This window comes from Rhinatrema bivittatum, chromosome 9 (genome assembly GCF_901001135.1).
Source record: "Rhinatrema bivittatum chromosome 9, aRhiBiv1.1, whole genome shotgun sequence".
NCBI lineage: Eukaryota > Metazoa > Chordata > Amphibia > Gymnophiona > Rhinatrematidae > Rhinatrema > Rhinatrema bivittatum.
In genome coordinates, this window is record NC_042623.1 from 213,020,689 (window position 1) to 213,035,086 (window position 14,398).

At 52.5% G+C, this 14,398-nt stretch overlaps 1 protein-coding gene across 1 annotated transcript in view; it reads right to left on the reverse strand.

Moving 5' to 3' along the window:
* Nucleotides 1–14,398, reverse strand: part of CLRN1 (clarin 1) — a 132,132-nt gene that overhangs the window by 70,998 nt on the left and 46,736 nt on the right. The window contains exon 2 of the mRNA XM_029616561.1: nt 6,377–6,556. Within this exon, the coding sequence (XP_029472421.1) occupies nt 6,377–6,556 (180 nt within the window). The remainder of the gene's footprint in view (nt 1–6,376; nt 6,557–14,398) is intronic.

A 14,398-nucleotide genomic window follows, 5' to 3' on the forward strand; every position in this document is an offset into this window, starting at 1 on the left:
TTTAATAGGACTGGGCCTCGGCGCGCGTCTGGCGTTGGGGCCCCCCCGGGTGGGGAGGGCGAGCACTGACCTGACCTTCCCCCGGTGGGGCTCCGGCGCCGGTCGCGCAGGTCTTCGGTCATGGCCGGGATCGCGGCAGAGAGGATGTGAGTTAATAGCAAATTCTGCTCAAGGCAGCAGTTCCGCTCAGTCACTCTGTCTTGAATTAACGTAGGACCGTAGAAACTGTTTAAGCATTCTGTTCATTCTTTCAGTCTGTCCGTTAGATTGGGGGTGGTAAGCAGAAGTCAAGTCCAAGGAGATGTCAAACTTTTGACATAGGGCTCTCCAGTACTTAGCAGTGAAATGTACTCCTCTGTTGGACAGAATATGCTTAGGCATTCCATGAAAATGGAAGATATGTTTGATGAAGAGTCTCGCTAACTCCACGGCTGAGGGTAATCCTGGTAAGGCTACAAAATGTGCCATCTTGGAGAAGTGATCAACGGTGACCCAAATGGTATTGTTCGCATTGGTGGTAAGTCTACCACAATATCAGTTGCTATGTGTGTCCAGGGTTCATCCGGCGCTGGCAGGAGTTGAAGCAGGCCCCACAGACGTCCGGCTGGCGGCTTTTGCTTGGCACAGACAGCGCAGTAACCCACATAAGCTTATACATCTTTTTTCATGGTGGGCCACCAGTAATACCACTGTAATATGGCCAAAGTGCGACTCTGGCCAGGATGGCCAGCCAGGCGGGAATTAGCGCCCACTTCAACAGTTTCTTCCTTTGATTTCTAGCCACAACCGTCTTTCCAGCGGGTACAACATGAGTGGCTGCAAGAACCACCCTCCCGGGATCAATAATGTGACAGGGTTCGTCAGGCACATCCTGAGGTGAGAAGGATTGTGACAGTGCATCAGCCCGGATGTTCTTCTCTCCCGGACGGTATTTCAAAAGGAAATCGAATCTGTTAAAGAACAGTGACCATCTTGCTTGACGGTGATTGAGTTGTTGTGCATGTCTGAGGTACTCCAAGTTCTTGTGATTGGTATACACTACTATCTGATGTTGTGCACCCTCCAGCCAAGGACGCCACTTCTCAAAGGCCAGCTTAATTGCGAGTAACTCTTTGTCTCCGATTCCTTAATTTCTTTCGGCAGGCGAGAACTGCCTTGAGAAGAATGAGCATGGATGGAGCACATTGGATTCGCTGTACTGGCTCAAAACCGCTCCCACGCTGACGTCCAATGCATCGACCTCGACGATGAATGGGCGATGTGAATCTGGATGGCAGAGGCACGCTTTTTTTGAAAAGCCTCTTTGAGAGACAGGAAGGCTGATATAGCTTCAGGAGACCAGTTGGCAGGGTTGGCTCCGTTTCTGGTCATAGCAGTGAGAGGGACCGTCAATGATGAATAGCTCTTGATAAAGGAACGGTAGTAGTTCGTAAAGCCCAAGAAATGGCACAGTGCCTTCAGGCCTGTAGGCTGGGGCCAATCTTGGATGCTTTCTAATTTCTTGGAGTCCATCTGAAACCCGTTTTTTGAAACAATGTATCCCAGGAAGGGTACAGATTCCTTGTGGAACTCACACTTCGAGTTTCGCGTACAAGTGGTACTCCCATAGGCGTCTTAAAAACTCTCTTGATATCCTCTTGATGTGTTTGTAGATCCGGGGAAAAGATCAGGATGTCATCAAGATATACTACTACACATTGATATAGTAAGTCCCGTAAGATGTCGTTCATCATATTTTGAAAGACTATAGGTGCATTACTTAATCCGAAGGGCATTATGAGATATTCAAAGTGTCCATCGTGGGTGTTAAAGGCTGTCTTCCATTCGTCACCTTCACGAATGGGCACCAAGCTGTAAGCTCCTTTGAGATCCAGTTTAGAAAATATCTTGGCTCCCTGGAGTCTGTCAAATAGTTCAGAAATTAAGGGCAGGGGATACCGGTCAATGATGGTAATTTCATTCAGACCCCTATAGTCGATGCAGGGATGTAAGGTGCCATCTTTTTTCCCCACTAAAAAGAAGCCTGCACCAGGCAGGGATTTGGAGGGTCTGATAAAATCTTTTTGAAGGTTCTCTTGTATATAGGCGGACATGGCCTTAGTCTCAGCTGCAGAAAGAGGGTAAACTCTCCCTTTAGGAGGCTCAGAATTGGGTTTCAGGTTTATAGCACAGTCAAATCCCTGTGGTGTGGAAATACATCTGCTGCTTGTTTAGAGAAGACATCCTGGAAAGAGGCGTATTGTGGAGGTAGGCCTGGTAACGATGGTGTAGTGGGCATACATATCATTGGAGAAACTTCCGCGAGACACCAGCCATGACAACCAGGTCCTCACCGGGATAATTCCAGCATTGCCCAGTTAAACTGTGGCATATGATCTTGTAGCCAGGGCAGTCCAAGTACCACCAGATGCATGGCCTTTTCCAATATGAGGAAAGAGATGGTTTCAGAGTGTAAAGCTCTGGTGTGCAGGCCGATGGCCTTGATAATCAACGAAACTTCTCCAGGCAATGGTTCCCCATGGATTGATGATAATAGCAATGGCTTAGCTATTGGTGTGGTAGGAATCTGTAGATGTTCTACTAAGCATTTAAGATGAAATTTCCTCCGGCACCGGAGTCTATGATGGCAAGGGTCTGAAACTCAAGACCTCCGCAGAGGAGTGAGACTGGTAGAGACAGTGGAGGAGCGGTGAGGCCTAGGAGGAGGAGTCCTGCGGATCCTAGGCCTGCCAGTTTCCCAGACTGATGGGACAGGTTTGGACAGCGTGGCCTGATTGGCCACAGTACATGCATAACCCCACGCATTTGCGGAATCGTCTTTCTTTAGAAGTTAAATGACTTCTTCCTAATTGCATAGGCTTGTCTTCTTCTAAAGGTGCAGACGGTAGGCTTGAGGCAATTGGCACAGGTTTAGGACAGTTAGCTCCCGGGACGGGCTTCCGAGGACTCTTAGCCTCTTGAGTCCGGTCTCGAATCCAGCGGTCTATTCTCCCAGCCAGTTCCATGAGAGATTCAAGGGTATCAGGCAGATCGTGAGCCACCAGTTCATCTTTTAAGCGAGAGTTGAGACCCTCATGAAGATAGCACGTAAACGTCCTGTGTCCCAGTGTGGTTCTGATGCTAAAATCTTGAATTCGATTGCATAGTCTGCTAGCGGCTTATTACCTTGCTAGAGATTGAGCAGAGCAGATCCAGCGACTGTGTGGCAAGCCGGGTCATCGAAGACAGACTTGAAAAGTTTCAGAAATCCTGATATGTCATTCAGGATAGGATCTTCACGTTCCCATAATGGTGAAGCCCAAGCCAAGGCTCTTCCTTCAAGTAGAGATAGGATATACGTGGTCTTGGAAGCTTCTGTGGGAAAGAGGGTAGGTTGCAAAAAAAAAATGCATATTGCATTGGTTAACAAACCCTCTACACATTCTTGCTTCACCCGTGAAGCGGGTAGGCGTGGATAACGGTACGGTGGTCTTAACAGTCACCACCAGAGACAGCAATTCTTTCACTGGAGTTGCTGAAGTATTCAGTTGTGCATGTAACTGATTGAAGGCAGCAGCCAGGCTTTCCAGAGACTTTGGTTGCCCAGGAATGGCCTGCAAGGCTGTGAGCTGAGCCGAGTCCATGGAGTTCGCAATCTGTTGGGTTTGTGGCATATTGTGGACTTTTGGTCGAAGTGGCGATGACTCCTCCCATGGGGAGGGGCCCTGTGGGGAACCACAACGATTGGCTAGACTCTAGTAAGCAGACACTGAGGAAAGAAAGCTTTATTAACAGCTGTTGATGAGTTGAATCTTACCCAAGGAACGGACAGTGCAGTAGTCCAGCAATGTTACAGTAAGCTCAGACAGTCTCTGTAGTAGTTGGTCTCACCCCGATGAAGCAAAGGTCCGATAGTGTTCCGCAGTGCGGGATATGCCGTTAACTTGAAGGATGGAACAAGGAGAGCTGGAGCGTAGATACTCACAGAGTAGCAGTGCTGATAACTTCCTTAGGTAGTTGAATGAAGAGAGGGACCCAAGGTCTGAGGTGCGGGATACCCTGAACAGAATAGGCCCTCAAGGAGCGAGTACCTAGGAGCGTCGAGGGTTCCTGAAAGAAAGCAGACAGGACCCCTGAGGAGTGGGTGTCCTTCAGAATAGGCAGATTAACCCCGGAGGGCGAGGAGAAGCGAGAGGCCCCGAGGAGCGGGTAGCCTGAACTTCCGTAGGAGCGAGATACCCCGAAGGGTAGTGAGGAATCCAAGCGAGCAGCTTGGAAGTGGTCAATGTAGCAAAACCGAAGTCCTTGCTAACTCGTTGAATTGGAGCGGAGCGGAGGTTTAAGTACCCGGAGGTACTGACGTCATGCGGTGGGGCCACCCCCGAGGTTCCCGCCATGACGTATTCAAAAACGTAGGCAGCAGGTGCGCGCATGCCCAAGAGGCCTCAGGAAGAAGCATGGTGGACGGGGACGCCCATGCTGTTCGGAGACGCTGAGGGTTTCGGCAAAAAGCAGCGGATGCAGCCATCCTTCCCAGGGAGGAGGAAAAGGGTAAAAGAGAGGTGAGGCAGAGCGGTCGCAGCTGTCTGAGACCGACAGACGCAACATTCAGTTTATACAAGGGGTAATAATCACATAATTATATTTAAGTGTTATCACCACTATAAAACTCAATGGAGGTAATTTTGAAAAAGATTTATGCGCATAAACATAGCATATATTACATCAGTTTTCAAAAGCCCATTTAAGTGCATAAAAATCTTTTTAAAATTATCTATTATAGCTCTAGGGCAACTCTCAACAAAGGCTGCATGTGACCTGGAGGGAGGACTTTTTTATTCTTGTTTATCTGACAACAAGTTTCAGCTGGGGCCTTCATTTGGGAATATGCAGGCTTTTGCCCACTATTATTCCTCTCACCCCTCCCATCCAGCCCAGGCATTGCAGCAACTTTCCTCTGGCTTACAGGCCTGGACTATTTGAGACTAGTGGAGGATGGCAGAAGTGTGATGTCAGGTAAGTAATTTTCAAGAACTGACCATTATAAAAGGCATTCTGACTTTCCCTGTTATCACCAGGACCTGGCTGCTGCAATAAGGCGCACTCAGCCAGACAGACAGTTTAACCCACATCTGAACTTATATTTTGTGTGTAAACCTTACTGCCAATGCAGGAAGGAATTTAATGCTCACATACTGAGCGCTTGAAAATGTGAGTACTGCTTAGCGCCCTTGCATGAAAACCCCACACAAATGAGGGCATTAAGCAGTGCTCCCAGATGCAGAGAGGAGCGGTGGCCTAACCCAAGTTTTTCTTAACCTTGGAAAATTTACTCCTGGTCAGAGGTGGAACAAAGTTTCCAGTGTTAGTGGCAGAAGTGGCTGAGCCATTTCGAGGAGCCAATGCAGGAGTGTGAATGCCTGACAAACCCTTACTGGTCAGCTCATTGGGCTCCAGCCACTGCCCACACTGGTCCTCAGCAAAGCAGTGGGGAGGGGGAGGGAGGAAGAGGAAGCAGGCGAGCCTCCTGCAGCAGCTTTCACTTGTGGCAGTGCAGCAGAGACAGGGAGGGAGGGAGCTGTGAAGCACCAGTGTGGAGCCGGCCGGCCAGGAGGTGCAGTCTGCAGCCAGAGTAAGTCCTCGCCATGCATCCCTCCCTCTCCACAGGATACCTGCCATGAGCCTGCTTTAGGGGAGTCCATTTTGTGGCTGGGCATTAGGGAAGTGCACTGCAGAAGCTGCGCTTCCTCCCCACAACTGAATTTCAGTGCACAGTTTCAACACACAGGTAATTGCATCAGCCAGTGAACTAGCACTAGGCCCAGATTCTCACATAGGCAATGGCCTACTGTGTCAAACTTTAAAGGTGTCACCCAATCCTGCCAATGGCACCAGCCCAAGGTTCAAGGCATACAGGCCTGGATCCAGGTATTGCCTTGCCCACAGTGGAAAGACAATGAGCACGGGGCCTGTGAGCTGGCACACGCTCACAGACCGTGCAGTGGCTCTTTCTGTTGCACAGGTTTCCTGACTGGCAGGAAGCCAGTATGGAAGGAGGGGGTGTTGCAGGGCCTGTGAGTGTGTGCCAATCACGGGCTCTCATCTTCTTTCCATTGCTGCCGTGGGCAAAGGTAAGGGAAAGACTGGGAAGGTGCCATAGGGTAGTGGTGTTTATAGAAGGAGGAACTCCTGCTAAGACCTTTTTCTTCAATCCCACGACATCTAGGAGACACCTCCCACCTTGAGTGTCCCTATACACACTGGAGCCCTAAATCCAGGCCTGGTTAACACAACTGTTTTATTAAGGTTTTCTAATGTAACTTGTCTCTTTACCTGTAATGCCATGAAACACATGTAAGTAGCTTTGGTTTATGAAAGCATGGCGTGTGCTACTTACAGGGAATGAAGCTCCAGAGGTACAGCCCAATTGGACCGTGCAGAGTTTCATATGGATTGCCGAATGCATTGAACATGAAGAAACCTGTTCCCACCAGAGCAAACGCTATCAGTGCGGCGGCGAAGAGGAGGACGCTGACATGGATACTTGCAGGGATTATGTTCAGCAAATCTGGGAAAACTGAAAAACAAATAAGGAAGAAGTTATCGCAAACATGTAGGGGGTAACTTTCAAAAGCTTCGGTACCTTTTATGCTGACCGAAATAGAGCTAGGCCGCCTAAGTCAGCCTTATCTCAGTAGATGAATGTTTAGCTGTCTGAAACCTTTGTCAAAAATAATGCTTTTGGATTGAATATTGCTGCACTGCATGATAAGATCATATGTTTATCAAATTATATTGAGTATGTTTCGGCACTGGGATGTTTGGACTTTCTGTTGGTATACCAAATGTTTAGATTTGCCAAGGGATTGGATAACACCATACTAAGTGATAAGACTGTTGCGATTCCGGGCCGCCCCCGGAATCGTCACTCACCGGCTCGCGGGCTGGCACGGGCTCCGCGCTCCCCAGGGCTCCGGGGACACCAGAGACTGCAGGCCCGGCGTTTCTCCAGCTCGCCCGGGCCTGCAACTGCTTCTACTGCCGCTTCCCTGCCTCGTCGGTGCAGCCGGCGCCTCGCGGCGCTAAGCCCCGCCCCCTAGACGCGCGCGCGCGTCTTTCTCTGTTTTTTAAAGGGGCCAGCGCGGGAAACCTTGGGGACGCCCCTGGATGACGTCAGACGCCCCCAGGGTATTTAGCCCTGCAGCCAGATCCCAAACGTCGCCTTGCAACGAGGTTCCCAGGGTTGTTCCTGTCTTCAGTTGCTGCGTTCTGCTTGGTGTTCTTCCTTGGCTCCTGACTCGGATCGGCTGACGTCTCTCCTTGGTTTCGGACCCCGGACTGGCATTGGTATCTTCTGGCTTCTGACCTCGGACCGGCTTACGTTGACCCTCTGGCTTCTGACCTTGGACCGGCTTACGTTGACCTTCTGGCTTCTGACCTTGGACCGGCTTACGTTGACCTTCTGGCTTCTGACCTCGGACCGGCTTACGTTGACCTTCTGGCTTCTGACCTCGGACCGGCTTACGTTGACCCTCTGGCTTCTGACCTCGGACTGGCTGACGGCGATCCATTGGTTCCTGACTCTGGTTCGGCGAGCAACGACCCTTCGGCTCTCGACCTTGGATTACAGCTGACCAGGCCCCTGCGGGCCCTCCTAAGTCCCAGCGGCCGGGTTCCTACGGGCTCCTCCTGGGGGGACTCCGGCTTCCAGGGTGAATCTCCTAAGTCCCAGCGCTGAACTCCTACGAGCTCCTCTCGGGGGAGGATCGGCTTCCAGGGCGAAGGTTTCCTCCTCACCGAGCCAGCGCCACCATCACCTCCATCCTCGCCGGAGCCCTTGGTCGCATAGGGCCTCCAGAGTCCCGTCTACGACCGGCCATCAGTCTGTCCCTGCCGCCTCCCGGTCGGGGTCGCTGCTTCTACCACCTACAGCAGCTCTTCCTAAGGCTCCGATCGGCCCAAGGGTCCACGAATCCAACAGATTGCAAGGCCATGGACCCGGCGGATCTTGCCGGTCTAAAGGCCATTCCCGGCATTGCCCAGAAGCTGCAGCAACAGCAGTCCTGCCTGGATACGCTGATGTCGGCCGTCCAACGCCTGGCGGATCGCGTAGATGGGGCCTCCGCAGCCCACTCCGCAGCATCCACATCTATGGTCAACCCGACTTCTTCTGTCCCGGTGCAGATGCCAGCGCCCCCGAGGTACTCGGGGAATCCGAAGACATGTCGAGGGTTCCTCAACCATTGTTACATCCGGTTCGACCTCCTGCCTGCGCAATTCACCTCAGACCGGGCAAAGACGACTTACATTATTTCGCTTCTGGACGGGAAACCGTTGACTTGGGCTTCCTCCCTGTGGGAGCGCCAAGATTCCCGCTTAAATAACTTAGTTCAATTTGTCCAAGCATTCCGGAGGATCTTTGACGAACCGTCCCGGGCCTCCACAGCTGCCTCAGAGCTCCTCCAGCTGAAGCAGGGTAACCGTCCCCTTGAGGAATTTGCGATGGAATTCCAGACCCTGGCTACAGAGCTGGCCTGGGGCGAGGACAGCTTGCATGGGATCTTTCTGGAGGGTTTGTCCTCTCGGCTCCAGGATGAGCTTGCGGCACGAGATCTCCCAGACGACTTGCAGGAACTCATCGAACTCGCTGGACGTGTGGACCGGCGTATCCAGCGCCGCTTCCGAGAGCGAAGGCCCGCTCAGGGATCCTCCGTCCGGCGATCCACTCCGCCGCAAGCCCGGTCCTCTCCTCCTGCAGCCACAGCTCCAGCTACAGACGAACCCATGCAGTTGGGCCGTGGTCCCCTTTCCTCCGAGGAACGTCAACGCCGACGTGCCCAGGGACTGTGTCTATACTGTGGGGGTCAGGGGCACTTTTTGGCCCGCTGTACCGAGCGTCCGGGAAACGCCCGAACCTAGAGCTCAGCGGGGAGTTGACTCTAGGCAACATTTCACCTAGCTCCCCATGTACCGTTCCGGTACGACTCTGCCTTCCGGAGGGAGGCTTTGATACCCTTGCCTTAATCGACTCTGGGTCCGGGGGGAACTTCGTCCTCCGGGAGCTAGTTGAACAGCTACAGCTCGAGGTCTGCTCGCAAGACCCGCCTGTGCGGGTTTCCTCCATTCAAGGGAGCCCACTTCCTGGTTTAATATCCACTCGCACCAGTTCTCTGAAGCTCCAGGTTGGAGCCCTCCACCAGGAGGAAATCTCGTTTCTTATTTTAGAAAAATCCATCCACCCGGTCATCCTGGGTCTACCCTGGCTTCGGCAACACTCTCCGGTAATTGATTGGGGTACCCTCCAGATTACCTCCTGGAGTCCTGCGTGCCGTCGGCATGCCTTCCTGCACGTCCACTGCGACCTATCGCACTCTGCACAGCTCCGTTAATGGTACCTCCACAATACCATGCCTTTCAGGATGTCTTCTCGAAAGAAAAAGCAGAGCTTCTCCCGGAGCACCGACCCTTTGATTGCGCAATCAACTTGCTACCAGGAACCACTCCGCCCCGTGGGAGAGTCTACCCTCTGTCTCTGCCTGAGACCCAAGCTATGTCAGCCTATATTAAGGAAAACCTGGACCGGGGTTTCATCTGACCGTCCAAATCCCCGGCCGGGGCCGGGTTCTTCTTTGTAGGAAAGAAAGACGGGTCTCTCCGCCCCTGTATTGATTATCGGGGCTTGAATCAAATTACTCGCCGAGACCGTTACCCGTTGCCTCTGATTCCAGAGCTCCTGGATCGCCTCCAAGGGGCCCGTGTCTTCACCAAATTGGACCTCCGAGGTGCTTACAATCTCGTTCGTATACGCCCTGGGGATGAGTGGAAGACCGCTTTTAACACCAGAGACGGCCATTACGAGTACCTTGTTATGCCATTTGGGCTTGTAACGCCCCAGCGGTGTTCCAAAACCTTATGAACGAGGTCCTCCGTGACTTCTTATACACTTCAGTGATCGTATATCTGGACGACGTATTAATAATTCCCAGGATCTCGAGACACATCAACAACACGTGCGGCAAGTCCTGCTGAAGCTAAGGGAGAACCACTTGTACGCTAAACTGGAGAAATGCCAGTTCGAACAGGATCCTTACCCTTCCTGGGATATATTGTCTCCTCGACGGGCTTCCGAATGGATCCGGACAAGGTGAGCGCCATCAAGGGTGGCCACAACCATCAGGAATAAAAGCGCTTCAGCGGTTCTTAGGATTCGCCAATTTTTACCGCCACTTCATCCCGCATTACTCCAGCCTGGTAGCTCCCCTGACGGCCCTCACGCGGAAGGGTGCGGATGCACGAAACTGGTCCCCTGCTGCGACGCAGGCTTTCCAGGATCTCAAGGAGGCGTTTCTTCAAGACACTTGTCTTCGGCACCCTAACCCTCAACGCCAGTTTATAGTAGAGGTAGATGCTTCTGCTATCGCGGTAGGGGCAGTGCTACTCCAAACCTCTCCCACTGGCAAAACCTGGCCGTGCTCATACTTCTCCCGCAAGTTTTCACCGGCCGAAAGGAATTACGGGATTGGCGACAAGGAGCTGTTGGCCATAAAATTGGCGTTCGAGGAGTGGCGTCAGTGGTTGGAGGGAGCCCAACATCCGATCATAGTATATACCGACCACAAGAACCTGCAGTACTTGTCTCATGCTCAGAGGCTCAATCCCAGACAGGCCCGCTGGTCCCTCTTTTTTAGTCGGTTCGACTTCTCGCTTCGCTACCGACCCGCAGCCAAGAATGTACGGGCAGATGCTCTATCCCGCACCACCGAGGTTGATGATACCACGGAGACCCCTCAGTATATTTTGGACCCAGCCAAAGTCCTACTGGCAGCCACAACTTTAGGGTCCGAAGGTAGGACGGTGGTCCCAGTCCGTTCGCGGAGGAAGGTTCTGGCATGGGCCCACGACTCCCTGACGGCAGGCCATCCTGGGATTTCTCGAACCCTTGAATTGCTCACTGAGTTTTACTGGTGGCCACGTGTGAGGGAGGATGTCCGGCACTATGTTAACTCCTGTCCCACATGCGCTCAGCAAAAACCCCCACCGGGACGTCCGTGGGGCCTACTCCACCGCTCCCTATTCCCGCAGAACCATGGTCCCACCTCTCCACAGACTTTGTGGTGGACTTGCCTCGCTCTGAGGGGAAAACCGTAATTTGGGTCACTGTCGACCGCTTTTCTAAGATGGCACATTTCATCCCGCTGCCCAAGCTGCCCACGGCTCCTGAGCTGGCTGACCTATTCGTCCAGCATATTTTCCGGTTACATGGACTGCCCTCGCATATCGCGTCGGATCGCGGTCCTCAGTTTACGGCCAAGTACTGGCGGGCATTATGCAAGAAGTTTGGCATACAGTTGGATCTTACCACGGCTTTTCATCCCCAGGGCAACGGCCAAGTGGAGCGGACCAACCGGACACTGAAAACCTTCCTCCGAGCTTTTGTGATGAGCTCCAAGACAACTGGGTCTCTCTCCTTCCCTGGGCGGAGTTTTCATACAACCGCCACAAGCACTCCGCTACAAGCCAGTCTCCCTTCCGGCTAGTTTATGGGAGGATCCCCAGACCTCCACTGCCGTTACCGGTACAGGTCTCTTCCCCCGCAGCACAACTAACAGCTAACCAGCTCCATCACCTTTGGATGCCACGCAGGAGAAGCTTCGCAAAACAGCAGCCCGCTTCAAGGCGTATGCGGACCGGTCTCGGCGACCCGCCCCAGTATTCTTACCCGGGACGAGGGTATGGCTAAGCACGAAGCACATTCGATTGCGGACTCCCTCCATGAGGTTAGCACCCCGTTACATTGGACCTTTCCCGGTGGCAGAACGCGTAGGGGCGGTTTCTTACAGATTGCGGCTGCCCTCCTCGCTCAAAATCCATGATGTCTTCCACGTGTCCCTCCTCAAGCCGCTGGTGCTCTCTCATTTTCGGGCAGCTCCGCCTGTGCCCTCCAATGTTTCCTCGGATCCGGACGTCACCTACACGGTAAGGGAGGTCTTGGATGTCCGGTGCCGTCGCCACCGTTGGGAGTACCTACTGTCTTGGGAGGGTTATGGTCCTGAAGAGAACTCGTGGGAGCCCTCCGCCCACATACTCGACAAAGACCTCCTTCATCAGTTTCATTTGGCCCATCCGGATAAACCACGGCCCCCCGGGAGGGGGCGTAGGAGGGGGGGTACTGTTGCGATTCCGGGCCGCCCCCGGAATCGTCACTCACCGGCTCGCGGGCTGGCACGGGCTCCGCGCTCCCCAGGGCTCGGGGACACCAGAGACTGCAGGCCCGGCGTTTCTCCAGCTCGCCCGGGCCTGCAACTGCTTCTACTGCCGCTTCCCTGCCTCGTCGGTGCAGCCGGCGCCTCGCGGCGCTAAGCCCCGCCCCCTAGACGCGCGCGCGCGTCTTTCTCTGTTTTTTACAGGGGCCAGCGCGGGAAACCTTGGGGACGCCCCTGGATGACGTCAGACGACGCCCCAGGGTATTTAGCCCTGCAGCCAGATCCCAAACGTCGCCTTGCAACGAGGTTCCCAGGGTTGTTCCTGTCTTCAGTTGCTGCGTTCTGCTTGGTGTTCTTCCTTGGCTCCTGACTCGGATCGGCTGACGTCTCTCCTTGGTTTCGGACCCCGGACTGGCATTGGTATCTTCTGGCTTCTGACCTCGGACCGGCTTACATTGACCCTCTGGCTTCTGACCTTGGACCGGCTTACGTTGACCTTCTGGCTTCTGACCTCGGACCGGCTTACGTTGACCTTCTGGCTTCTGACCTCGGACCGGCTTACGTTGACCTTCTGGCTTCTGACCTCGGACCGGCTTACGTTGACCCTCTGGCTTCTGACCTCGGACTGGCTGACGGCGATCCATTGGTTCCTGACTCTGGTTCGGCGAGCAACGACCCTTCGGCTCTCGACCTTGGATTACAGCTGACCAGGCCCCTGCGGGCCCTCCTAAGTCCCAGCGGCCGGGTTCCTACGGGCTCCTCCTGGGGGGACTCCGGCTTCCAGGGTGAATCTCCTAAGTCCCAGCGGCTGAACTCCTACGAGCTCCTCTCGGGGGAGGATCGGCTTCCAGGGCGAAGGTTTCCTCCTCACCGAGCCAGCGCCACCATCACCTCCATCCTCGCCGGAGCCCTTGGTCGCATAGGGCCTCCAGAGTCCCGTCTACGACCGGCCATCAGTCTGTCCCTGCCGCCTCCCGGTCGGGGTCGCTGCTTCTACCACCTACAGCAGCTCTTCCTAAGGCTCCGATCGGCCCAAGGGTCCACGAATCCAACAAAGACAGTATGTGAGACTGCACGGCTTTTATATTGCATAAATAAGAAAATAATTCTTGGGGGAAAAAGCAATATTATTTGCAATAATAAATTATCCCGGGTGTTGACATTTGCCTTTGGGCAATGATTATATAGTACAGTGATTTATAATACATAATAGGCCATTTTTTTGTCCTATAAGATATTCCAATCACAATTATGAATGCCCGATATTAATTTAAATGTTTTGTTGCCATGCTTCTTTGGGCCACAGTGATTTCATTTCATATTTTAGCTAACACGTGTACTTTTGGCTGCCTAAAAAAAAAAAAAAAAAAAGAGGCATTCTGAGCAAGGTGGGATTGGGTATGTGAGCGTGTGGGGGAGGGAGGATTGTTTTGGAAGCATGTTTGAAAACTATGCACTTATGTTTCATTTTCAGGAAGGATGCCAGTGCCATGCGCCACCTTTTCATGGAAGGGTATGCACCAGTTCTTTTAGCTACATTAACAATCTCATATTCAAACCACAATGTGCATGGGCTGATAAAAATCGGTGCTTTTGCATTAGACGTCTTACTGAAAATGTACCTTTCACTTCTCTAGGCCCAGTGTTACATAATCTCTTTTCATTTATTTATTCAGTCATCATTTCTAATTATATTCTATGCAGAGAACAGGTTATTTAAAATGGAGAGGGAATGCGGGTTCTAGGACCCTGTGGCTCTATGTCAGAGGGGAATCGATCGATCAACATAGAACAATTTTATTCTATATCAAAAATCAATTTTTTAGGACAAATTATCACCAGATCTTGAACAGTAATAAAAAACTGACAGGGTCAAAAACCCTCATACCCTTCGAACCACAGACTATTAGGACACCAAACATTCAATTAAAAAATGTAACAAACATACCTTGCATCCACACCAATCACACAGCACACTTCACACATCACCACAAAAATAAAAACCATGTATAAATGCTCAACTTGTACCCCTAGATACAATGTATACAAAATTCTCAAAGTATACCCCTATTTCCTGTTGCGTCCGTCAGTCTCAGACGGCTTCAACCTCTGTGCCTCACCTTTCTTCCTTCTCTCTCCTCAAGCCTTGGGAAGATGGCTGCTGCCGCGTCTTCATGCCGCTCTCTCTGGCGTTCCCGGATCGGCAACGGTGACTG